At 44.8% G+C, this 22,189-nt stretch overlaps 1 protein-coding gene across 2 annotated transcripts in view; it reads right to left on the bottom strand.

The window, feature by feature from the left end:
- The window catches only part of LOC147882334 (immunoglobulin), a 104,895-nt gene extending 93,410 nt beyond the window's left edge, over positions 1 to 11,485 (bottom strand). For both annotated transcript variants that reach the window (XM_087400796.1, XM_087400794.1), the window contains exon 1: positions 10,563 to 11,485. In XM_087400796.1, the coding sequence (XP_087256922.1) occupies positions 10,563 to 10,866 (304 nt within the window). In that variant the 5' untranslated portion in view covers positions 10,867 to 11,485. The remainder of the gene's footprint in view (positions 1 to 10,562) is intronic.
- Positions 11,486 to 22,189: the final 10,704 nt, after the last annotated feature.

Genomic DNA, 22,189 nt, shown 5'->3' on the forward strand with positions numbered 1-22,189 from the left:
CACACGCAGGTGGTTCAGCCCCCTCTATTTGGCTTTGTGGCAGTCTGTTAGAGGGCTGGAGGGGGTCAGCCCTCTTGGAGCAGCTATGTGGGGCGAAGGGGCAGGGGTTCATGCCCTATAGGCTGCATGGCAGCCCTCTTATAGGGCAGGTTGCTGAGGCGCCTCAGTCGACCTACCTAGGGGCAGAGGGGGAGCCCTTTATAGGACTATGTGGCAGCCCATGTAGGCTGGATGGTGGGGTCGGCCCTAGAGGAGGTTGGTCGGCCCACCTCAAGCTGGTTGGTCGGCCCCTAGAGCAAGGGGTCGGCCCCCTTGTTGTGGAGGCTGCCTGTATATAAGGTCCCTTCCCTCACTTGTTAGCATCTCTTCCGGAGCAGTTTTGCCTATCTATAGAGCCCCTCCGTACGGGGGTTTTGTCCTGAGATCCCTTGCAGTCTCTTGTGATTTCTCCTCTCCTACTCAGTTCGGTGTGTGTAATTATAAGTTTAGCAGTCTTAGCACTCAGCAAGGCCCTTAGCGCGCCCTTTGCTCCGACTCATTGAGAATTGTATGAGATCATCCTATTTGGTGTACTTTGTACCTTGTCCCATAGGCCCGCGAGGCCTTCCGCAGAAGTTAATCTTTCTTTCTTTCTTTCTCTCCGTTTCTGTCCAGATTCGCTGCACTTCTCGCAATATCATGACATGCACTTTGATCATAACCTTTCACCTGAGTACTCCGCAAGTCTTTCCACTATATTCACAGGTATCAAGGACATCCAGCTCCTAGACGGTTGAGTTGCTTTGATCACCCGCTCTCTCCATGAAGCTGCCTACACACCTTCACACACAACCATAAACTCCACTAGTATGCCGCCTCTTGGCTCAATACCTTGCAATAGCTAATATCATAATGAGTGTAAGGCTCTACACGATCAACATAGATTCCACACTAAGCATCGCCTTCTAAGTTAGGCAAAGACAAAATGCAAGTATAGTCGCCCGGTCTACCAAAAGAAGCAGGCCTTCGATCGCTAAAGAACGAGAAGTAAATAAACATTTTGTTTAGTAACAACTCAAAAAACTTTTGGCAGAAGTTTGTCAAGTGACGAGCCCCCTCTCCTCTCATAGACACCCCACTATGGCACTCCTATGCATGCACATTGTACGACATTCCTCACCAGCCATCACTTGACCGGTCATGAGCACCATCAAAGACGAAGAAGTCCATTATCCCCAACTTTGTTTGGCCTATATCTCAATGAGCTTGAGACTTTCATCGAGACACCGGAGGAGATAGGTTGCTCTCTCGCCGGCTCCCTAAAAACCCATCTTCAACGGAGGGCCTCCACCCACATGATTTGAAGGTCAACCTTGGTAAAACCAAGGTCATTATCTCAATACATCTCGAGTTAGCCATGCACAGAGAGCAGTTAGCTTTGGACGGATTACCGGTGGAAGTCGTCGCATCCTGCACATATTTGGGGATTCTTTTCTCTTTGATTTTCAAGATGCGACCAACGATGCAAGCCCAAGTGAGCATTGGGCTTGAGCAAGGGATATGCTGCACTTGCCAGACTCAAGCAACAGTGCTTTCAATCTCATTTCCAAAATCCCCGAGCCATGTCTCTCACTTTGATTCCTTGGTCTACTCGACAGGCATGTATGGTAGTCCTTGCAAAGGACCTAACCCTATCAGAGGCAGATTGGGCGCGAGTGAAGAGGCTCCAAGTTCTCTTTTGTCACCAATGATCCGCAATAAGCCATCAGCCCTACATCAAATGTTCTATCTGAGTTGCGGGCATCTCCACTACAACTTTGACACGGCATTTCAGGTGATCACATACCTCTATCGAGTCAGGGACTAAGACATTAAAGTTTGGCATCTCATATTCTTATTTGTGGGTGTGCATGCCCGGAGTGAGGAGTAGGATCAAAGGAATCCTGGCCAAATTCGTATGGCTGATGGAGGATATCCAAGCCCATGGTCAGGGCTGAGCTGGGGCATAGTTTGGGCTCCTAGCCACATCGGGTTATCTAACCTGGCTAGTCGGGTCAACCTGACCCTTGGTGAGTCGGATCAAGGCCGATTAGCTAGTCAGTCTATATGCCCAGCCCCTAGGCTGGCTATGGGACTATAAAAGACTCCCCCCCTTCCACTCTTCTAGGTCTTCCTCCGGAGTCCCTTGGATCATTCTTTTTCCTCGGCTCTGATTTCCCATACTCATCTCCACTGAGTTCGGTGTCTGAGTACCTCATGAACGAAACCTGCCAATCATCGCTGGTCTGGGTAGGAGATGAATCGGGCCAAAATCCCATAGATGTCTCCAAAGAGGCAGTCGAAACGCCCTCGGATCTCATAGTAAATAGGACACCTGAAGATGAAGTGCTCCTCTGTCTCAACCTCCTGCATGTCACACAAAGTGCATATGCGCCTCTCCCTGGGTAGTCGCTCTGCTCTGCCGCTCTCGATACGAAGTCTATGTGAAGAGACCCGGAACTGCCCAAGAGAGATCCTCAGTGAGTGGGGTAAGTATATCTGCATGTATCCTGGTGGGTCAATGAATCCCTCCGCTGTGATATATAAGAAGTGATCTCTATAGAAGCTAAGCTTCACTGGAAGATCACTCGGTCCCAACCAGGTCCGGAATGTGTGTAGCTGTAATAGATCCTCACGGATAACCTGGTTGACCTCGTGTGATAGGAGGGGAGAAAACGGAGCATCCATGCTGTACTGGAAGGGAGGTCTCCTGCTGCAAGTGCCATAGAAGAGGATCATGATCATCAAGTATGTTGTCATGCCACATGGTTGGCTACCTATCAATCTCTTCCAAAGAATAAGAGGGATTCTTTGAAGATTCCTAAAGATGGCCCAAGATTTTGGGCTTCCCGCCTATAGGAATGAGGAAGGAACCCATATATGCAATGAGGTCAATATTCACACCTAGAAATATCCATCCAATCCCTAGCCAAGAAAGGAGAGCGAGAGACATTTCCAAGGATCATATCTTAGAAAATCCCCCCTAGGATCACAACCTTGCAAAGCAAGGCCTGCACTATAGATCTAGATCAATAATATTGAGGGGGCCTTCCTTTATGGAGAAAATTTGTGTTGCCGAAGGACTTAATTTGAGTAAGATTCATGTTCTCGGAAGATTTTGAGTGGTTTGGAAGCCATGGTAGCCTGCTACGCCCAAAGGTGTAATCCCCATACTCCTCGACTCGGTACAGATACGTGATGATCTGAAATGCAGCATCTAGCTGTAATGGGGATGACCCAAACTCCGCCGAATGATCTGGTGAGGAACGGATGGCTTACCACAAATCATCCGTAGAACCTGTAACCACTCCACACGGGCCTACTCTGTATCCGACAAGTCTGGCCTAGCCCATACATCCCCGCTGGACAGACCAAGGAGTCAAAAAGCAACCCTTTGGTCCGTGGGTCCTGAAAGTGCGAGCGGAAGCACTGCCTCTCTAGTCTGGCCAATGAAGCATACCCTCTGCTCAAGCGTGTGCCTGCATTGTAGGTCTCATAGTGAAGATGGGTCCGGAAAAGACAACCCCAAGATAAGTGTATGATGAAACTATCTCAATAGGTGACCCATCAAATGCGAATTGCTCCTGGTGCATGATGACTCGAGATGTATTGAAGATCATAACCTTGGTTTTACCCAGGTTGACCTTCAAATCATGAGACTTACAAAGGGACTGTAGTGAGTCAAGGTGTCTCTGGAGCCCCTCTGCTATGAGGAAGACAAGAGAGCCACGTCATCTGCGTAAAGCAATATCTGGATCAGCGTGTCTGCAAGAGAGCAACCGACCCCCCCTGTCTCTACATCACTGTCTCAAGCTCGTCAATGTAGAGGCCAAACAAGGTAGGTGATAATGGACACCCTTGTTTGACCCCGATAGTGCTCATGATCTCATATGTCCACCCAGATCCTACTCGGACTCTACCTGAAACTCTCATAAAGTGCCATGACCGCCCAAATGATCTCCTGGTCGTAACCCAAATCCTATTAGCGCCGTATGAGACGAGCTCTCGGAACCGTGTCAAATGCCTTGCCGAAATCCACAAAGCAACAGTAAACCCTCTGCTTCCGTGCCCTTGCCTCCTCGATGATACATCTGAGCGTGAAAATGTGGTCCATGGTTCCATGATCACGCTGTAATCCAACCTGTCCAGTTGCTCTAAGTCCTCGACACTCCGCAGATCTACTGACCTCTAAATCAAGTACTGATGCATAAATCTTGGACATGACATGTCCAATCATAATACTCCTGTAGTTCTCCGGGCTCATGGGATCCCCTGCCTTGTGGATGGGTGAGATAGTGTTAATGGTCCAGCTGCGTGGAAACCCCAAACAAACAGCTTCATTAAATAGCTTTGCTAAGATCGGGGCTAGGAGGTTAATCCCATATGCAATGAACTCAGTGCATAGTCCCTCATGATCCTTCACTCGGCCATTATGAAGTTTCATAACGGCATCCTTTACCCCCCCCGTGGCATATGTGAGAGGTTAGGGACTGGCTGATTTGGGATATCATAAAGTGTGCATGCATAATCAAACCAACTCAGGTTTGATTAACAAAATGTGGTGAGGGGGACCGTCCCTCTAGAAATCTCTGCTAGAAGTTCTTAGAGTTGTTACTGAACAAAATGTTCAGTAGCTCCTCAAAATTCCTACCAACCATCCACCCCTTGAAAGGAAAAGAAGACAATAACCAATCATTAAACTTCCATCTACCAACCATAACCGTTACCGCCACCGCAACAACCTCATGTAGCCACTCAAGGGAGGTTACTGGGACATATTGTCTCATCTGAGGGCGTCAAGCCTGACCCCGAGAAGGTAGAAGCTATTCTCAAGCTCTCCCCGCCAACAACCAAACGTCAGGTACGCTCATTTGTTAATCTAGCAGGATACTATCGCCAATTCATTGATCAATATGCTGCTTTGACGCGACCCATGACTATGCTATTAAAAGATGGAGTTGATTTCTCTTGGGATGAGGATTGTGATCATGGATTTGTACAAATCAAGAGTGCTCTAGCTTTAGAACCCATTCTACACAATCCTGATTGGTCAAAGACTTTCTATATCAATCATGGGTTTGGTGAACACACTCTGGCGGGTATTCTTCTCCAAGGGGAGGATCCGTTCATGTATCCCATTCGATTTGCTTCTTGACAATTGCTCGAAATTGAACGATGCTACTCTGAAGCTAACAAGCATGCCTTGTCTTTGGTGTTTGGCATTGAGAAATTTAAGCATTATCCAGGCTCTCGGGTGCTATCTCCGAGGTGAATCCAATAGGCGCGCTGGTGGAGGGACCATGGGGATTAGAGGTATCTTGGCCGGATTCGGGTGGCTAGTGGAGGATATTTTGACCATGGTCAGGGCTGAGTTGCAGCCTAGTTGGGAGCCCGTGTCCGATGTTCATTGTTTGAGGTTCCTGAATGTGATGTGTTCACCGCAGGATATAGGTCAAGGTGTATATCACATATCATTATATGCCATTAGTGCAAATGAGTACTCGAAATCAAAGACGAGGAAATCTCGTCAGAGAATCCAGGCTCTCAGGTGCTATCTCCGAGGTGAATCAAGTAGGCGCGCTGGTGGAGGGTTCATGGTTGCATCTTCATCGGCTTATGAACTACAAAGAGGGTGTTAAAGTTCGGCATCTCATAAAGAAAGAAAAGAAAGATATATTAACGTCCACGGGAGGCCTATGGGACAAAGTGCCCAGAAAAGCGAACTCATACAAGCCTCAGTGGGCTAAAGCAAAGGGTATGCTAGGACCCTTACTGAGTAGTAATCTATGCTAACAAAAACATAATCATAGAAAAAAAAAGTCAACTACAATTGCAGAGTGGGCCATATCAATCAATCTATCCAGGCACTGGGACAAAACCGAAGCCTGGTACAGTGATGGCTCTCTGGTGGGCTGCGAAGATGTCTCGTATCTGCGTCTGTCGAGCTATTTCGTGCTGCGGTGGGGGATGCCGTCTCCTCGCTCTCTGCACTCTCTGGAGTGAAGTAGGATAAGATGTATCCTGGCCGGATTCAGCTGGTTGGTGGAGGCTATTTTGGCCATGGTCACGACTGAGTTGTGGCCCAGTTTGGACTCCCAACCACATTGGGTTACCCGACCTAACTAGTCAGGTCAACCTGACCTAACCCGACCCTAGTTGGGTCGGGTCATCCAACCTACTGGTCGGTCCATATGGCCAGCCCTTGCTAGCCGACCAAGCTAGCTAGGGGCCTATAAAAGGCTCCCACCCGTCCACACTTCTGGGTCTTCCTCCTCAAGCTGAGTTGTATTCCCTTATATATACAACTACTATTGCCTCACTCCTGTGTCATTTTCTCTCTTTCTTGTAAGCTTCCGCACACACTCCATTCTCACATATGGTTCCTCAACCTTAGGTTCACATAGGTTACCATGATTGGCCCTATCTTCATCCATGGCTTTAGTAGCTGAAAGCGATTAGGGGTGTTGGTACGCACATACACGCAACTGGTTTGACAGTCTAGGGCTCCATGTGGACAGGTTACCCCCCTTCCAGTATAGCATGAGGCCCATTCAGTTCCGCTCACATACCACGATGTTAACCAAGTTATCCGAGAGGATCTTTTACACCTACACACTTTCAGGACTTGGTTTGCCCCTAGTGAGTTAGGGAAGCTCTCTTCTAGAGCCTTATTCATAATCACAGTAAGCATCTTCTTTGTCTTTTCCCCACTCCATTCCAACATTTCAGCCACTAAACCTTGTGTGTCTGGGACCTTTCCGCTTGCTAGCTTTTTCGGCCCCTTGTCCACATCCTTTTCTGTTATAGCATCACTTGTTGATTTGATTTAGAATAATCATGATTGACTTTCTCTTCTCCGTCCCTCTCGTAGAGTTCTTTGACAAATTTTATCATGTCCTCCCATGATGCTTTCCTCTCCTGTGGATTGCTGCCATGTAGTTTCCGAAAAAGCTTTATGGGGTTTTGTTTAAGCTCTTTGAAGCTCTTAAGGTGTTTCTCTTGAGAAAATCTCTTTTCTTGTTTCTTATTGTCCGTTTGTAAGCTGTAGCCAACAGCCCATGATGCTTTGCAAAGGGCAAAGGAAGAAGCAAAGGCATGCTGTGCAACCATTGGTACGACCAGGATTGTAGAACAGCAAACAAAGCAAAGAAAACAGCAAACACAGATGTCTGCCTATTTCTGTCATGCATTAACTTATTTCTTGGTACGTGTGAGGCATCTAACAGCTTGTTCATAAATGTGATTTTTAATCCATCCTCAGCCTGGGGTGTGCAGTAATTTTCTGTTTTGCTGCATCATACATTGTTCCTTTGATTCCGAGTGACATTGCCCTGAGGTCGACTCCAGAGTCTCCCCATCAATCTTGAGGTATTCTAATGTATGACTTGCATCCAGGCTCCTTAACGTTATTCTCTTGTGTCTTTAAAAAGGGGTGTGCCATTGCATATTTGCAGGCCCAGAACAACTACATAGTGTGAGAAGTTGTCTCCCCATGTGCAGACCTCTCCTGTATCTTTTGATGACCTTTTCCATCTCCTTTCTGTTGGAAAGGTCACCTCCCCATCTGTAAGCCCCCAAATGAGGAGAGCATGGGGGAGGTAGACCAAGGCATGATTAGGCTACTACATGGGCAGCACAAAGGAGACCTTGTGCAGGAAAGATAGCGGGGGCATGAAGCCCAGGATCTGGCCTGGCAAGACGGAACTAATGAGCAGGCACACGGCCTGCAACAGGGCCCTGTGAAGGGCATGCTGACATCAGCAGGGTACGGCCTCACTGTACAGGGCTGTACGGAGACTTATCAGATCTGTACGTCGCTGGGGAAGGGCCTGGCAGAGGCGCAACAGGGCGGGGGTTACCAGCAGTCTGGTCGGCCAGGCATAGGGCTAGTAGGGCTGGTTCCAGCCAGCCTACCATGCCTAGAAAATGGCAGGGCAGAAGCGGGCTGGACCCTGCATATATAAGAGGGCATCAGCCCTTGAAGTGAGAGCCAAAGCCCTAGTTTTGTGGGCCACGGGCCCTGGTTATGAGAGCCCTTTTAGAGCGGTTTTTGCAGCATCCTGGTCGGCCTGTTTGGGTCGGCCAGATTGAGGCTGCTGGTCGGTTTTTGGGGCAGGCCTAGGGGCTGGACCCCTGCCTTGAAGTGTGGGCCAAAGGCCCTAGAAAAGAGAGCCCCACGGGGGCATTTATAGGCAGACTAGGTCAGGGCCTGGTCGGCCTGTTTGGGTCGGCCATAGGCAGCCTGCCTGGTCGGTTTTTGCAGCAGCCCTTGGGGGCCTATAAAAGGAGGGCCACCAGGCCCCATTCATCATCACTTGGAGCAGCAGTTCAGGGAGCAGCAGGAGCAGCACACCAGCCACCTATGGGGAGACAGCTGCAGACCTAGCTCAGGTGCTGCCCACCTAGGCTGGCTTCCGGACAGCAAGGTGGAAGGGATCGGGACGAAGAGTCTACATACGCTCGAGGTGGAGCACGTGGGCTCAGTATTCTAGAGATATCCGGCAGATAGTAGAAGTACCTTGTGGTAAGATCAAAGGACCACGCTCTGGTGGGACTTTGGATCTCTCTCTTTTGTATTTCGTCCATAGCTTTAGACGGAAATATATTATTTTGGTGGTTTATATATCTGCTGGATCATTGTCTATTTACTAGTCTGCACATCTATGTGATGCACATAACTTAAAGAAGTTTGTGATTCCACTCCACACACACTGTGTGAGCTCTTGGGCTATTCTATCAGTTTTCCGCTGTGCGTACCCTCTGTTGGTCCATTTCTAACAGGTCTCGCGTTCCTATTTATTTTTCTCCCCTCCTTACCCCTTTCTATGATTATTGCTTTCCCATCCTTCATATAAGCACTCTTCCTTTTTTTCCCTTTTGCATTTCTGATTTTTTCGAGCTCCTTGATCTTCAGAGTGTGTCAGGTGCATGTGACATCTTCATTTTATCCATATGGAGTGCCCTTTGACATGATGCTTGTGGGTTAACACTTTAGTATGGGGCTGTGTCCCTTGACATTCCACAACTATTTGCCTTGGCTTGTCTCCCTTTCTCCCCACTCTAAAGGCCTCTTGCAATGTTGTTGCAGAGATATGCATAATCTTTTGAACGACATGGGTGAGGACCTTTTCCATGTCCTCATCCTCGCTTTCCTCTATCCTAAGTTTAGAGCTTTTTCCTGGTGTTCTTTCTGCTTTCTTAGCATGGAATAACGTTAGCTCATCATTTTGCTGTTTACTATATAGTCAATGGTGTTGATGATATTTGGTGTATTTGGCACTTGCTGACCTGATCTCCCTGCACTTTTGGCCCTTGTATTTTCTTGTCTCTGTCATTCACCTTGGCATAACCCGATTGCACTTTGTTTTCCACTTCTTCCATCCTTTGTGACCTCTCCTTCATGTTTTCGTTTAACCGATTGACCACACTGATTAACATACTGTTCTCGTTTTGTAGCTTAACATTACTTCATACATCTGCTCTTTCGTAGTTCTGCTAAAAAGGAAGTAAGGGGTAAGAACGTTGGGCCTCTTGGAACTACTATTTGGAGTAAACATCTCTTTCTGACCTGCAATGTTTCCTGTGCTAGCTGCTGTCCCCTTCCCACTGCTGATTGACTTTCAGTGAGTAATAAATCCAGCTAAATCTGCCAAGTTATAAATTCAAATGTTACTGCACTTTATTCCAGTCGAAGAGAGGTACTTTTGCCATTTCTCTATTTTGACAATAGCATCATGGGCAGCCAGTGATTCGTCAGTTTCCCATGTGGCAGTGTGATTTCCTGTGTCAATTCTAGGATAATATTATTCTATTAAAGTCTGCTTGAGACCCTACGAGATCCGTTTTATATATATATATAGAGAGAGAGAGAGAGAGAGAGAGAGAGAGAGATGATATGATTTTATTAAAGCCCGCTTAAGACCCTACAGGCTCTATGGGACTAGAAGCCACTATCATAATAATAGTGGCTCTTTTACATCTTACTGATACATTTTCCGGTATATCCTATGTGGTTAGTATCAACCTATTGGCCATGTCCAAAGTTTTACTGCAGTGTCCCAGAGTTTTCTTCCTTTGGGATAATTACAGCATGGAGCCCCCATCTCTCCATCCACTTGACTCCCTCCCTACGCCAACCTGAAATTTTTGTTGCCTCCTTGACTTTGTAAGGGAGTCTGCTTGCGTCTATCTTCGTTATCTTGTGAAGGAATGTTCTGTTTGGCATAGGGCTTCCCCTTCATGAAGGGATAGGGGGTTCGCACTTTGAATGAGAGGCAGGGAGAGAGGAGGGAGAGAGAGAGATTAATATTAAATATCACAGAATATAGGCAACGTCCTTCTACAACAGAAGATGGGAGGAAAATGGTGATATGTGTGTGTGTGTGTGTGAGAGAGAGAGAGAGAGGAGAGAGGGTGTGGTGTAAAAGTCACCTGGCCTAAAAACAAGATCTTGAATGAACCTCAAAAGATATATACTCAGAAACACTCTAAACAGATATTATAGATCCTGAGAAGAAAAGCCGCAAGGAAAAACTGTTACGCACCTCTACGCTGTTTGGAACCACGCGCAGGTGCAGGGGTGAGGAGCCATTGTGGATCCAACTTCTCAAGCCCTTTCACTTCCACTATCAAATTTTCCAGCAGAAGAAATTCGACTCCTCTACTTGAAGATTGATCATCGCGGGTTAATTCGATTGTTGCAAGAATGGTGTCCCCAGGTCTGTAAGCAGACCGATCTGTCGTCAACTTCACAGAGGGAGGATGAATTGCAGCATTCTGCTTTTCGACTTCTCCCTCGAGTCTTTCCCTCTTAAAGAAGGGAAAAACCTCGGGAAGACCAGCCAACATTATCTTTATGAGGACCTAATCATTGTATGAGTTTTCGTATTGTTGTAAGTGGAGAACGTAAGAGTCGCCAGATCAATTCACAGCCCAAAGATCCGGATAGTATAGGGGTTCAGCGTACGGTAAATCGACAACTCTATTTCAGGGATCTTCGACCCAATGCAATTTGAGATCTTCTTTAGCTCCTGTTCCGCTTGTTGGTAAGCGGTAAGGAAAACCACAATCAGCTTTTTCAGCGGATTCTAAGATTAGGCCAAAGAACTGGCTGGAGCCCGCGACGGACGGCAATGCAGGTCTGGCCTTGATAGTGCAGTTGATACATTCGCATTGAGAGGGAGCAGCTCGCTGCAAATCCAACAAATCCTCTCATCTAATCGGGAAGAGAAGCCCACTCGACTCAATTAACGCGAGGCCGGATGATAGAGAAAGATGCAACGCGGCTACACCGATGCAAGCTCTCAAAATGAAGCGAGCAAAGGAAAATCATTTGAATTTGCAAAGCAAGATGGAAGCTGAATCACTGGAGCAACACAGAAAAGGTCGAATTTGGGGGATGCGATCCACAGCACAGCCATAGCCGATTTCATTCAGAGCTCCAATGGAAGCTAAGCAAAACGAAAGGTGAGAAATACAAAAAGACATGTTTGTTGCACGTGGAACAAAAAAGAAGAAAGAGTGCCTAGGTCAACTCCTTCGTTGACCTTCCCCTCTTCGGGGCACCCACACGACACACTCTCTCATAGCAACTCCCCACTAGCGCCTCGCTCTCGTGAGGCTGCCCAGTGGGCAGCTGCAACAACGGCGTGGAGAAACCATGTCCCCGCATGTCCGACTGCCAGGCAACAAGAGAAGCGCTCCCAATTGCGCTGTCTATGCCCTATTGGAAAAGTTTGCAATGAAGGAGGAAAGAGTGCAGAAGCTGGAGGGGCTGTCAATTTCAACACATTTCACCAGTTCAACCGGTCCATCATTCGACTCCTAGGCTAGAATTCCCAAAATCTCCTACTCCAGGCCAGCCGTACACTGCGAGCCCAAAATGCTAGCTGGGCATTTTTCCTTCAGGGAGATGGGATTTTCCCCTACCAGTCAAGCTGGTCCAACCTTACTAGCACATCTTGAAATGCCTTGAGGCTAACTTTCATTAAATAGCCCTATCTATCTTAAATCAGTCTTTGATCATCTGAGATGCACTTGATGGCATTCGAATGCTCTTTGCACCTTGTTGCTTACTACCTTGGACTGAAGCAAGGACTTATTTGTCACCTACTTAGTGCTTGCTACATGCAGCCCACATGTATCTCATGCTTTCCTCTATCCTTTGTGTAAGTTAGTTCCATACCCATTTATATTGTATCAAGGATCAATTGATGAATTTGCATGAAAAGTGACTACATTTGTGCTTGAATGTTTGTCTCCTTTCTATCACTATTCTAGTCTTTCATTCATACATGAGAGAGCAAAGAAAGAAAGAAAGAACTGCTTCCTCTCTCCCTTCTTCTTCTTTTGCTTTACACACCCTCTTTTAGCCATCATTACCTCTCTTTTCTTGTTTAGCCACATTTAAGTTCTATCAAGGATACATCCTTTTCTTCTTTCTTTCTCAATCTAGGACACTCAGGGCAATAGTAATCTTTTTAATTACATTCATAGCAAGTGACCCTACTCTTATCTTGAGGCCTATCCTTACTCTTGGGTGCTCTAGGTTTGTCATGTATTAACCAAAATTAGTAAACTTTTCCATCAAAACTGGGAGATATTATGATCTAACTCAGAGTTCTTTGGTACATGAGGAGTTGCCATTACCTCCACCTTAGAAGTTGAAGTTAGTGAAGACAAATGAGCATTGAGGATTCAATTTGTAGAGAAGCTTCTTTCATGGTTGCAATGCAGAATGCCTCCATGTATATGTTGTTGGACCTTTAATCATTACTTTTGAGCAAAGATGAGGTTCCAAATCCATCACAAATACTACTCATCTTTAAGTGCTCTATCCCTGAAATATTTTGAGGGGCTCATGATGTAGATGCCATAGCTCGCAAAGCTGCTCTTTCATCCTTTGTCCACAAAGCTTTATATCTGATTGCCAACATAGAGACTGTCTCACCCTCTCTTCGATAGAGTCGGTCCAACTACAGCATCACAGCATTTGGTGACTCTATTTCCCCAAATCACAGCTTAATTGCAGCCACCACTTGGTCCCAGTCCTCCTTGGTAGAGTCTGGCAAGGCCTCATGCTAACTCAAGGCTACATCTTCAAGAAAGTCAGGAAAAATCTTCACCCAATCCTTTATGAGCTATCCAAAAGTCGGCATTCTGGAACAAAATCCCGAAGATAAGACTCCGGGTCTTCCCCTTGGGACCCTCAAAACACTAGAAGCTTTACCATGGTGAAACACAAAAAGAAGGCACCAAGATCCAAACAATATACCACAATAAGATTCAAACAAGCTCTCACAGTGCCTTAGTACACCAAGACTGACTTATTGTGCATAACCACTTGTTCAAAAGCCTCCACAATGTGATCTCCAACCAAATCCTCAAACATAACAGACCAACCATTACCATGAAACACTTGTCTATACATGCATTCAAGAAGTACCCTTCTTACAACTGGAATGACACATAATAGCTTCGAAATTTCATACTCTTTATCGGTTGCATAGTAGAAGAAATTGAAAGCATTAAGAATCACCATTCCACTATCATAGTAAAAAACCACCTGAATACTCAGCTCCTCTTCACACCAAGCTGCGACTACATGAATCAAACCCTAATCTAGCATTGTGCTTGATGGCACCGTTGACTCACTAACACATTAAGGAGTTCAAACGTAAATGATATGATCATGATGACCGTGTTCATAGCTTGAGCATCACCTTCAAAATCTTCTAGCTCTCTTAAACGGGCTGCAATTTCTTCTAATCGACTTCTTCTAAGTATCCTCTTTATCACATAGGAAAAACATGCCTATACTAGCCATAACATGCAACCCACTATTCCCAAGATATTTTAGTGAGGTGGGATCAATCCAAGACCAAATGTACCCGGTGTCTCCACCAAAATAGGTGACATGAAGTTGGAGGGTCTAATTGGGTCGGATGGGTAGATTTTGGGGAAACATTGCACCTCCTTCATGGAAGCCTCTAAAAGTAGCTCAAAATTGTTCAACGAACTATTATCAAACATAGATGTCTATAAAATTTACTAGAGACATGATATCAATAGTTCAAGTACATAGAAATATGCATCTTGAAATGCACTTCATGGTGATATAAGTTTTGTAAGAAACAAAGAAATGGTCAGAAAGTTATGGGCAATTTATTGAAAGGGGGTAAAAACTATTATAAAAATAGACTATCAAACACAAGGACTCATAACTCTTTGTTTTGGAATTTGATGCAAAATTTAAATACATAAAGAGATGTGTTTTGAAAATATATTTGTGGTGATATAAGTTTTGTCAAAATCAGATCACTGAGTAGAAAGTTATGGCCAAAACACTAATAAGGGGTCAAACAGTCGTGAAAACCATACACTCCTTCTATTGGTGCCGACTTGGGAGAATACTCCCTCCATGATTAGACTTAAACAACAATCTAGAACCCATAGAGGTTTCCTAGGAGAGAGGAAATAACTCCCTTCGTGGCTCAAGAAATAGATGGACCATGTGCACATAATGAGCGGCCAAATAGGAAGCACTTTGGAGACTTTGAAAGAAATAATAGGACAAAGGAATGAAGAAAAAAGGGAAGAGAGACTCAAGGGAGATAATTTGAAGTAACCTTCATTTCCAATAGAGTAAGACTCTACTGATATGCAACTTAACATGCTATACACACAAGGGAGGAGAAGATGTTTCATACATACAAGAGGGAGCGGAAGCTCCAAGACTACTAATAGAGAGAGAATGAACTAGAGAGATGGACTCAAGAGTCTAGACAAGAGAATATCTACAAGAGGGAGAGAGAAGTATCATGGAAGAGTCTTCAAGATACTAGTGCTACAACAGCATGAGTCCTAATGGTGGAAGAGATGTTGAACAAGGGAGAGAAGGGCTCCTTTTATAGAGATATAAGGCTAGAAATAATCCCTCTTAGAAATCCAACTTGCATGTTCTACATGCAAGTTCTACCTACGATTCCTACATGCAACTCTTACATGCAAGTCCTACATGCAACTCCTACATGCGAGTTTTACTTGCAAATTCTACTTGCAACTCCTACATGCAAGTTCTACATGCAAGTCCTACATGCAAGTCCTACATGCGATTCCTACATGCATGTTCTACATGCGAGTTCTACATGCAACTCCTACATGCAACTTCTATATGCAAGTTCTACATGTAGAGAGAGAATGTCTTACAATTCCTACATGCAGAGAGAGAAGCTCTCCAACTTGTATAAATACCCCATAATGGAATGAAGCCCACACTCTTTGGAGCATTGTGTTGATTTCTACTTTGGTATTCCAAGCAATTGTCTCCATGCTTCCTTGCACTCCACGTCCAAAAGCATGTCCTAACCTTGCAACCCATCCTCTCCCTCTCCTCCTCCCTCCTCTTTCTCCCTTCTCCTCCTCCCTCCTCCTCCCTTTTCCTCCTACCTCCTCCTCCTCCTCCTCCTTCCTCCTCTCTCTTCTTTCTCCCATGCTCTTACACCTTCTTCCTCTCCCACTCCTATGCTCCCCGTAAACCCTTAGTTCCTCAACCCTTAACCTCCATGATCTACGAGGGAGACGAATTCTCCACTATGTACTCTACTCTAAACCTTGGAACCTCCTTCTAAACCTAGAACCTCCTTCTAAACCTTGGAATCTCCTTCTAATCCTTAAACTCCTCCTAAACCCTACAACCCCCAAAGAAGGCGAAAGCCTTCATTACCTCAACCATGATGATGCACGTTCCTTTCACACATGCATGCACTATGTTTGCTTACCACACTTAAGCCTATGTCTCTCACCAAAATACGACTCGAGGTCCTAAGCTACACGTATACTATAAACGACAACCCCGATATATCTGTAGGTGACAAAAAGCCTTGGATCCTGCATACTTAGAATACCTTGCTCTTCCTGCGGAAGCCGTGGGAAAGAGCTAACATTTGGCGCCATTGCCGGGGAGACTAGCGTCTCAAGTAAAGAGTAAACACATGTAGGTATGTGTAAAAAATAAACTACTTCGAACTTTCATGAACATATCACTCAAGAGCTAGGAGAGCTAAAACTTTTCCAACTCAAGTAAAAAACTAATTCCTAACTGAAACTCTTAGTTACCGGTTTAAGAAAATGTATGTTTTCTAGAAAAACAGCATCTTAATAAATCAGACCATGTGAAGGTTGTCAGTGTAGAGCTTGAAGTTCTGAACATTTCTCCTTTTTATGGAAGCACATTCTGACCTAACCTAACCTAACCTAACTTGACCCTAGGACTATACCTAGCTAGGTTAGTTTATACCTACGTTAGGTTAGCTCTAACTTAGGCTAGATAAGCTGTACCAATCTAGTTAGTTTAACTGTAAGTTAGTTAGTAGTTACAGTTAGGTTAGTCTAACTTCTATTTAGTTAGACTAATTAGACAGTTAAGTTAGGTAAACTAATTATGGTTAGTTTATCTAGCTGTCATCAGTTTTAACCCACAGTTAGGGTTATAGGCTAGTTAGACTAACTGGAATTCAATTGGTTCAAACCCTCAGTTGGACTTAAAGTCCATTCACAAAAACCTTAAGACCAAGGCCCCCCCCCCCAAAGGCCAATTTTACCCTTACTTCAACACTTCGTATTGCACCTGTTTGGGACCCAAACTGGACCCTGTTTGAACCAAAATTTCACACAAGAAAACACCATGCTATGAGGCATTTTTCTAGCCCATTGCACACCATTTCGGCACCCCTAGGACTCACTCATTTGCACCCCCGTGTGGGCCTCATTTCGCACTAATTCGCTCGTATCTTTACACCGTGACCTTCGATTGATGATCCATCTGCACCGACACATTTTCCTACACATGTGGGACAATCTTAGGCACATTATTAACACGATGGTACCTACAACACTAACACCACTCTAACGCTCCAAACAAAACCACATCAACATCCGCACTTGTGGCAAAGTCACCCTTTGCAACTCTCGCCCATTCTGCATGCCAAGCAGGTGGAAATCAATCCCATGAGACTAAGGTGGCTTGGTTTCCCATGGCCTTAACAGATGAAGCGTCTGAATGGTACCTAGACCTTCTAGTGGAAGAGCGAGCCACATGAGACCTACTTCAAACATAATTTAAAAGACGCTTTTAAACGGAGAGGCTACAAGATGATCCCGCTCTCCAACTAAGCAATATCAAACAAGGCCATTGAGAAGATGTACACACGTACTTGGGCAAGATGAAAAGATTAATTGCCAAATGTGACCCACGCCTCACGGCCTGGTTCATTGTTTGAAGGACTAAGAAAGAAAATCCGAAAGGATATGAAAAAGATTAGCAGCAGCTATGAAACGTTAAATGTTGCTCATGCGACAGCCATTGACATCAAGGATGGCATGACTGACTCTGACACTGGCAGTGATGATGGCAAATCTAGTGCACGAGATAAGAGCTCAAAAAAGGGCAAATCCAAGTCCACTGCCGAAACATCAAATGAAGATTGCCTAGAGGCCATGGCCATGAAGCTGAAAGAAGACATGATGCAAGCCATGGAACGAAAACTTCACTTGACTTAGTCGCCAACTCAGACATATCCACGGTGAGAAAATGTCTGGTGTCCACACTGCATGGCCAATCATACGGCAAATGAGTGCCCGGTCCTAAGAGCTAGGATCACTGCACAAGCAAATCCACTGCCAAGGTTGTGGTGCCATATCTGCATCATCGACGGCCATGATGAAAACAGTTGCATCTTCAACATGTGTAACAACCCGCCTCCACCTCAACAATACCAAGCGGCACCCATGCCAGTGTACAGGCAACTGGCACTTGCACAAGTGCCCCCAGCTTCGAGGCTAAATCTTGTTCCCGTTCAGACACAAGTCCCAAAACTACTCAAGAATCCAAATCCACAACCATATCCAAGAGCACCAAATCCAGCTCCTCAGGCAGTTCCAATACATCAATTACAAGCCGAGGAAGTAGACTTGCCATTTGAGTATGAAACAGAGTACCCAGTGTACTATGTAGAAGGTGCAGAGGGTCTAATACCAGTTTATGCAAATCAAGTACATCCCAATACATATCGAGCACCAATCAAGTACTACGGTTGTGTAGAAAATCACCGGATTGCAGAGTGCCCTCATCGTGGTAGCCCCGCTACTTTCCAACCACTCTGCAAAGATTGTGGCATAGGACATGCTTGTATGGATTGTCCCATGAAAAATAAAGTCCCACAACAAACAGAGGTTAAGCCTGACGTCCCAATCGGCATCATTAGGGTGGACCATCAAAGTCTGGGTCTGGCAAGTGTAATATCACAACCTGTGAATGTAATTACATGCCAATAGAAAGAGGCCACCAAGGACCCTAATATTCCAATCCAACCAAAGTGCCTTCTTAAAAAGAAAGCAAAAGTGCCTCCACCTCTGCCAAGCAATGAGCAGCCGAGCTCGTCCACATCAACTCCCGAGCCTCAAATAAAAGAAGCTCCATACCCAAATGTAGAGGTGGAGAAGGCTCGTTTTTAGGCACGTCAACAATGGGTACAAAAGGAACAAGCTCAATTTGAGGCTGAGAAACAAGCTCAAGACCCAATCCATGACTTGGCCCCACAAAGTATTGATATTGTACTCGAGCCTCTGTTCCAACAACAGACTCCACAAATTGTCCCAATCTCTGGGAGAGTTTCAAAGGATGGATTGAACTCAGAAATCCCTCTCCACCTATGAACGACATCAAAGATATCCCAATGCGGATGGGTGAGAGAGATGACATATGCAACATTACTATGCCTTTGATCCACAAGGCATATAATGAAGTCCAAGCCATAGTGGATGGTGGAGCAGGTGTAAATGTCCTATCAAAGGAGCTCTACGAAGAATGGGGTCTCCCACCAATGCAAAAGGCTAATTTTAACATACGCCTTGCCGATGATTCACGGGCTAAACCCTTGGGAATAGTAAATGGCATGTCCACAAAGGTCGTAGGAGTCCGCTTTTCCCTTCAATTCACAATCTTGGATCCCCCCAAAAAATCCTATGAAATCTCACTAGGACGTCCTTGGTTATGGGAAGCATCGGTCCTCCATGACTAGGGAATTGATAGACTGACAATCGAAAATTCCGACACTGCATTCAAGGTGAATGTGGGGACAGGAGCTATAAAACCAATCGCGCCTAGAGCGTTGGATGACACCAACACATCTTCAATGACAATCTCAAGCAAATCAGCTCCCCTGCAACAGCATGCCATAGCGGGTGATTCATAAAGCAATGTCAATAATAACTGGATACAAATATTGGAAACCATCGACAACTGCCATTCATTAGACCCCATCTTCTCACAGATAGATACTAAGGTGCTACAGGTAGATCCTCCACTCACATATGAAGAACCAATCAATGTAGAAATGCCATTCTTTATGGCTGACCTTGATTCAAAAAGCAATGTCAATAACTGGATACAAACATTGGCAACCATCGACAACTGCCATTCATTAGACCCCATCTTCTCACAGATAGATGCTAAGGTGCTACAGGTAGATCCTCCACTCACATATGAAGAACCAATCAATCTAGAGATGCCATTCTTTATGGCTAACCTTGAGTATGATAATGAACTTGAAGAAGGTATCCATACCAATGATGACTCCAATTTTCCTTGGGACCTTGAAACTGAGGCTGAGAATGCTGAAATTGAAGATCAAATCTTTGATAATGACTTAGCCATCCTGCATGCCCTAATGGCAGTTGAGCTTCCAAAAATTGAACCTCCAAAGTTGAATAACAGCAAAAGATCCCACAAGAAAGCTGAAGGAGGAAATCACAGAAAAGCCAAGGCCGAACACTTCAATGAATTCGAATGAGTCCAAACAAAATCATCAAATTATATCTCGCAAAGCCAGCTCCTTCAAAATTAGAACCACCACCTCTTGAATGGTCCCCTGAGGGACTGAAAGGAGTATGCGCAGCAAATGAACCCTTACTTGGAAATACCTTACTAGTGGAAAGGGAGTGAAAGGGGTAGGGGTTAATAAAGGAGATTCTCAATTGGTCATTATACAAAGAAAAGGAAAGTACAAGGCAAGAAGTCCTAATCTATAGGAATTGTATGAAAAGGCCATAGAGCTAAAAGAAGCTTTTGGTTTCTACAAATTTGTGCATGTTTCAAGAAAACATAACCAAAAGGCTAATGGGTTGGCTACAAGAACGTTGTCTTCTTGCAAAATTGCTACTCTTTTTTTGATAGATGCACGCTAGTTAGAACTCCAAGATGTCCAATATTATTTAGATACAAGACACTTTCCTCATGGGTTAAGCCCTCAACAAAAGCAAAGGCTGGTAAGGAAAGCTCATCCTTACACAATTCTAGGTGATGTTCTCTACAAGAAAGGTAAAGATAAGATTCTTAGAAGGGTGGTGCACTTACAAGAGTCCAAAATAATTATGGATCTACGCCATGAATGTTCAGGTCACTTTGCTATAGCTACCACAACTCGAGGATTCTCAACACTAGGTATTATTGGCATAGTCTCAACAAAGATGTCTATGAGTGGTGTCAAAGCTGTGAAGTGTGCCAAGCATATGGGTGCAAGCAGTTTGTTCTTGGACCCTTAAAACCCATTCCAGCATATGGCCCATTTGAGAGATTGGGCTTAGATTTTTTGGGACCACTTTCTCGCTCCTCATGGGGGAAGTATTATATACTGGTGGCCATAGATTATGCAACTAGATCAACAGAGGCAAAGGCCACACTCAATAATAAGGCAATGATGATGGCATCCTTTTTTAGAGAGTACATATGTACCTGATTTGGGCATCCATTGGAAATCCTTATAGACAAGAGGATGTCCTTCAGGAATGAATTAATGGAATCCTTGATGCAAAAGCTGAAAATCAACCATCTCATGTCAACTGCCTATTATCCCTGATGCAATGGGTTAGTAGAAAAAACTAATGATTTCCTTTGTGGATCTATGTCAAAATTAGCAGATGCCAAGAAAAGAAAATGGATGTGCATGTGTGAGAGGTCTTATGGGCCTATAGAACCACTCATAAGCTTTCTCTTGGTTTCATGCCGCTTTAACTAGTTTATGGAGTGGAGTCCATTTTGCCAATAGAATTGGAAATCACTAGCCTTCGCACATTGTTTCCATGATCTGATGGGTGAACAAGAAACTTATGCCCAACGCCTCGTACATATGGATACCTTGGATGAAAAGCGGCCTCGAGTACTTCAAAATCTAGAAGCAGCACATGACACTTTCACAAATAACAAGAAGAAGCTAGAAATCAAGGAAGGAAGCCTGGTCATGAGGTTTGATGGCCGTGTAGAGAAGCGATTGGATGAGAAACTTCTTTGACGTTGGAGGTCCCTTCAAGGTGAAGAAAAAATTCAAAAATAACACTTATCTTTTGAAAGATGCAGATGGTCAAGAGATCCTTGAATGTACCACTGAAGACCTTTTACTCTAGAACACCATGGCTAGTAGACCCCCAAGATAGGCTTGGGGATCTGATGGTGGGGGGAAAGATGTGATGCCAAAAATTGATATATATTATTTGGCATTGATGTTATGATTATCTATGTTTGATAAGAGAGTATCAAGCGATGGCCTAGTGGCTCTAGACTTATTTTCATTTTCTAAGAAATTGTATGGGATTGAAAGGATGAGTGGAATGGATCATTGTAAATACCATGTGTATGATGATAAATACCTTGGTATGGGGTGAGAGTTATTTGTGTATGGGATATTATGGGGTTTTCAAAAAATAGGAAGAGTGAGTCATATAAAGAGGTGGGTCTCATGTCCATGTGTTCCAATAATATAAGAGAGATCATGTGCCAACACATATTTTCCACGTTTTCTCCTCATGCACATTGCATTCACTCATGATTGCACACATTCCAACACTATGTCTCGTTCTGTAAATGTTCAACAACTAGTATGATTGGCAAGGCTTTGGTGCAATGAGGAGGGGATAGTTGTGGCTTGGGATTGGTGGAAGAGGTGTCAATGTGAGAAGTGGGAGGAGTTGAAAGAGGGGGTTTTACATATGGTGTCAGGAAAAGGGACTACACTCATTACCATGCAAATCAGTACTGTCGCCTTGAATTAATCATTATTTAGGCCAACCACCACGGTGGCTCTCACCTTGATAGTGTAGTCGGGCTACAAACCGCTAT

The sequence above is a fragment of the Dipteris shenzhenensis genome, chromosome 29 (genome assembly GCF_047967505.1).
Source record: "Dipteris shenzhenensis isolate YYH24624 ecotype China chromosome 29, Dip_SZ_1.0, whole genome shotgun sequence".
In the NCBI taxonomy this organism is placed as follows: domain Eukaryota; kingdom Viridiplantae; phylum Streptophyta; class Polypodiopsida; order Gleicheniales; family Dipteridaceae; genus Dipteris; species Dipteris shenzhenensis.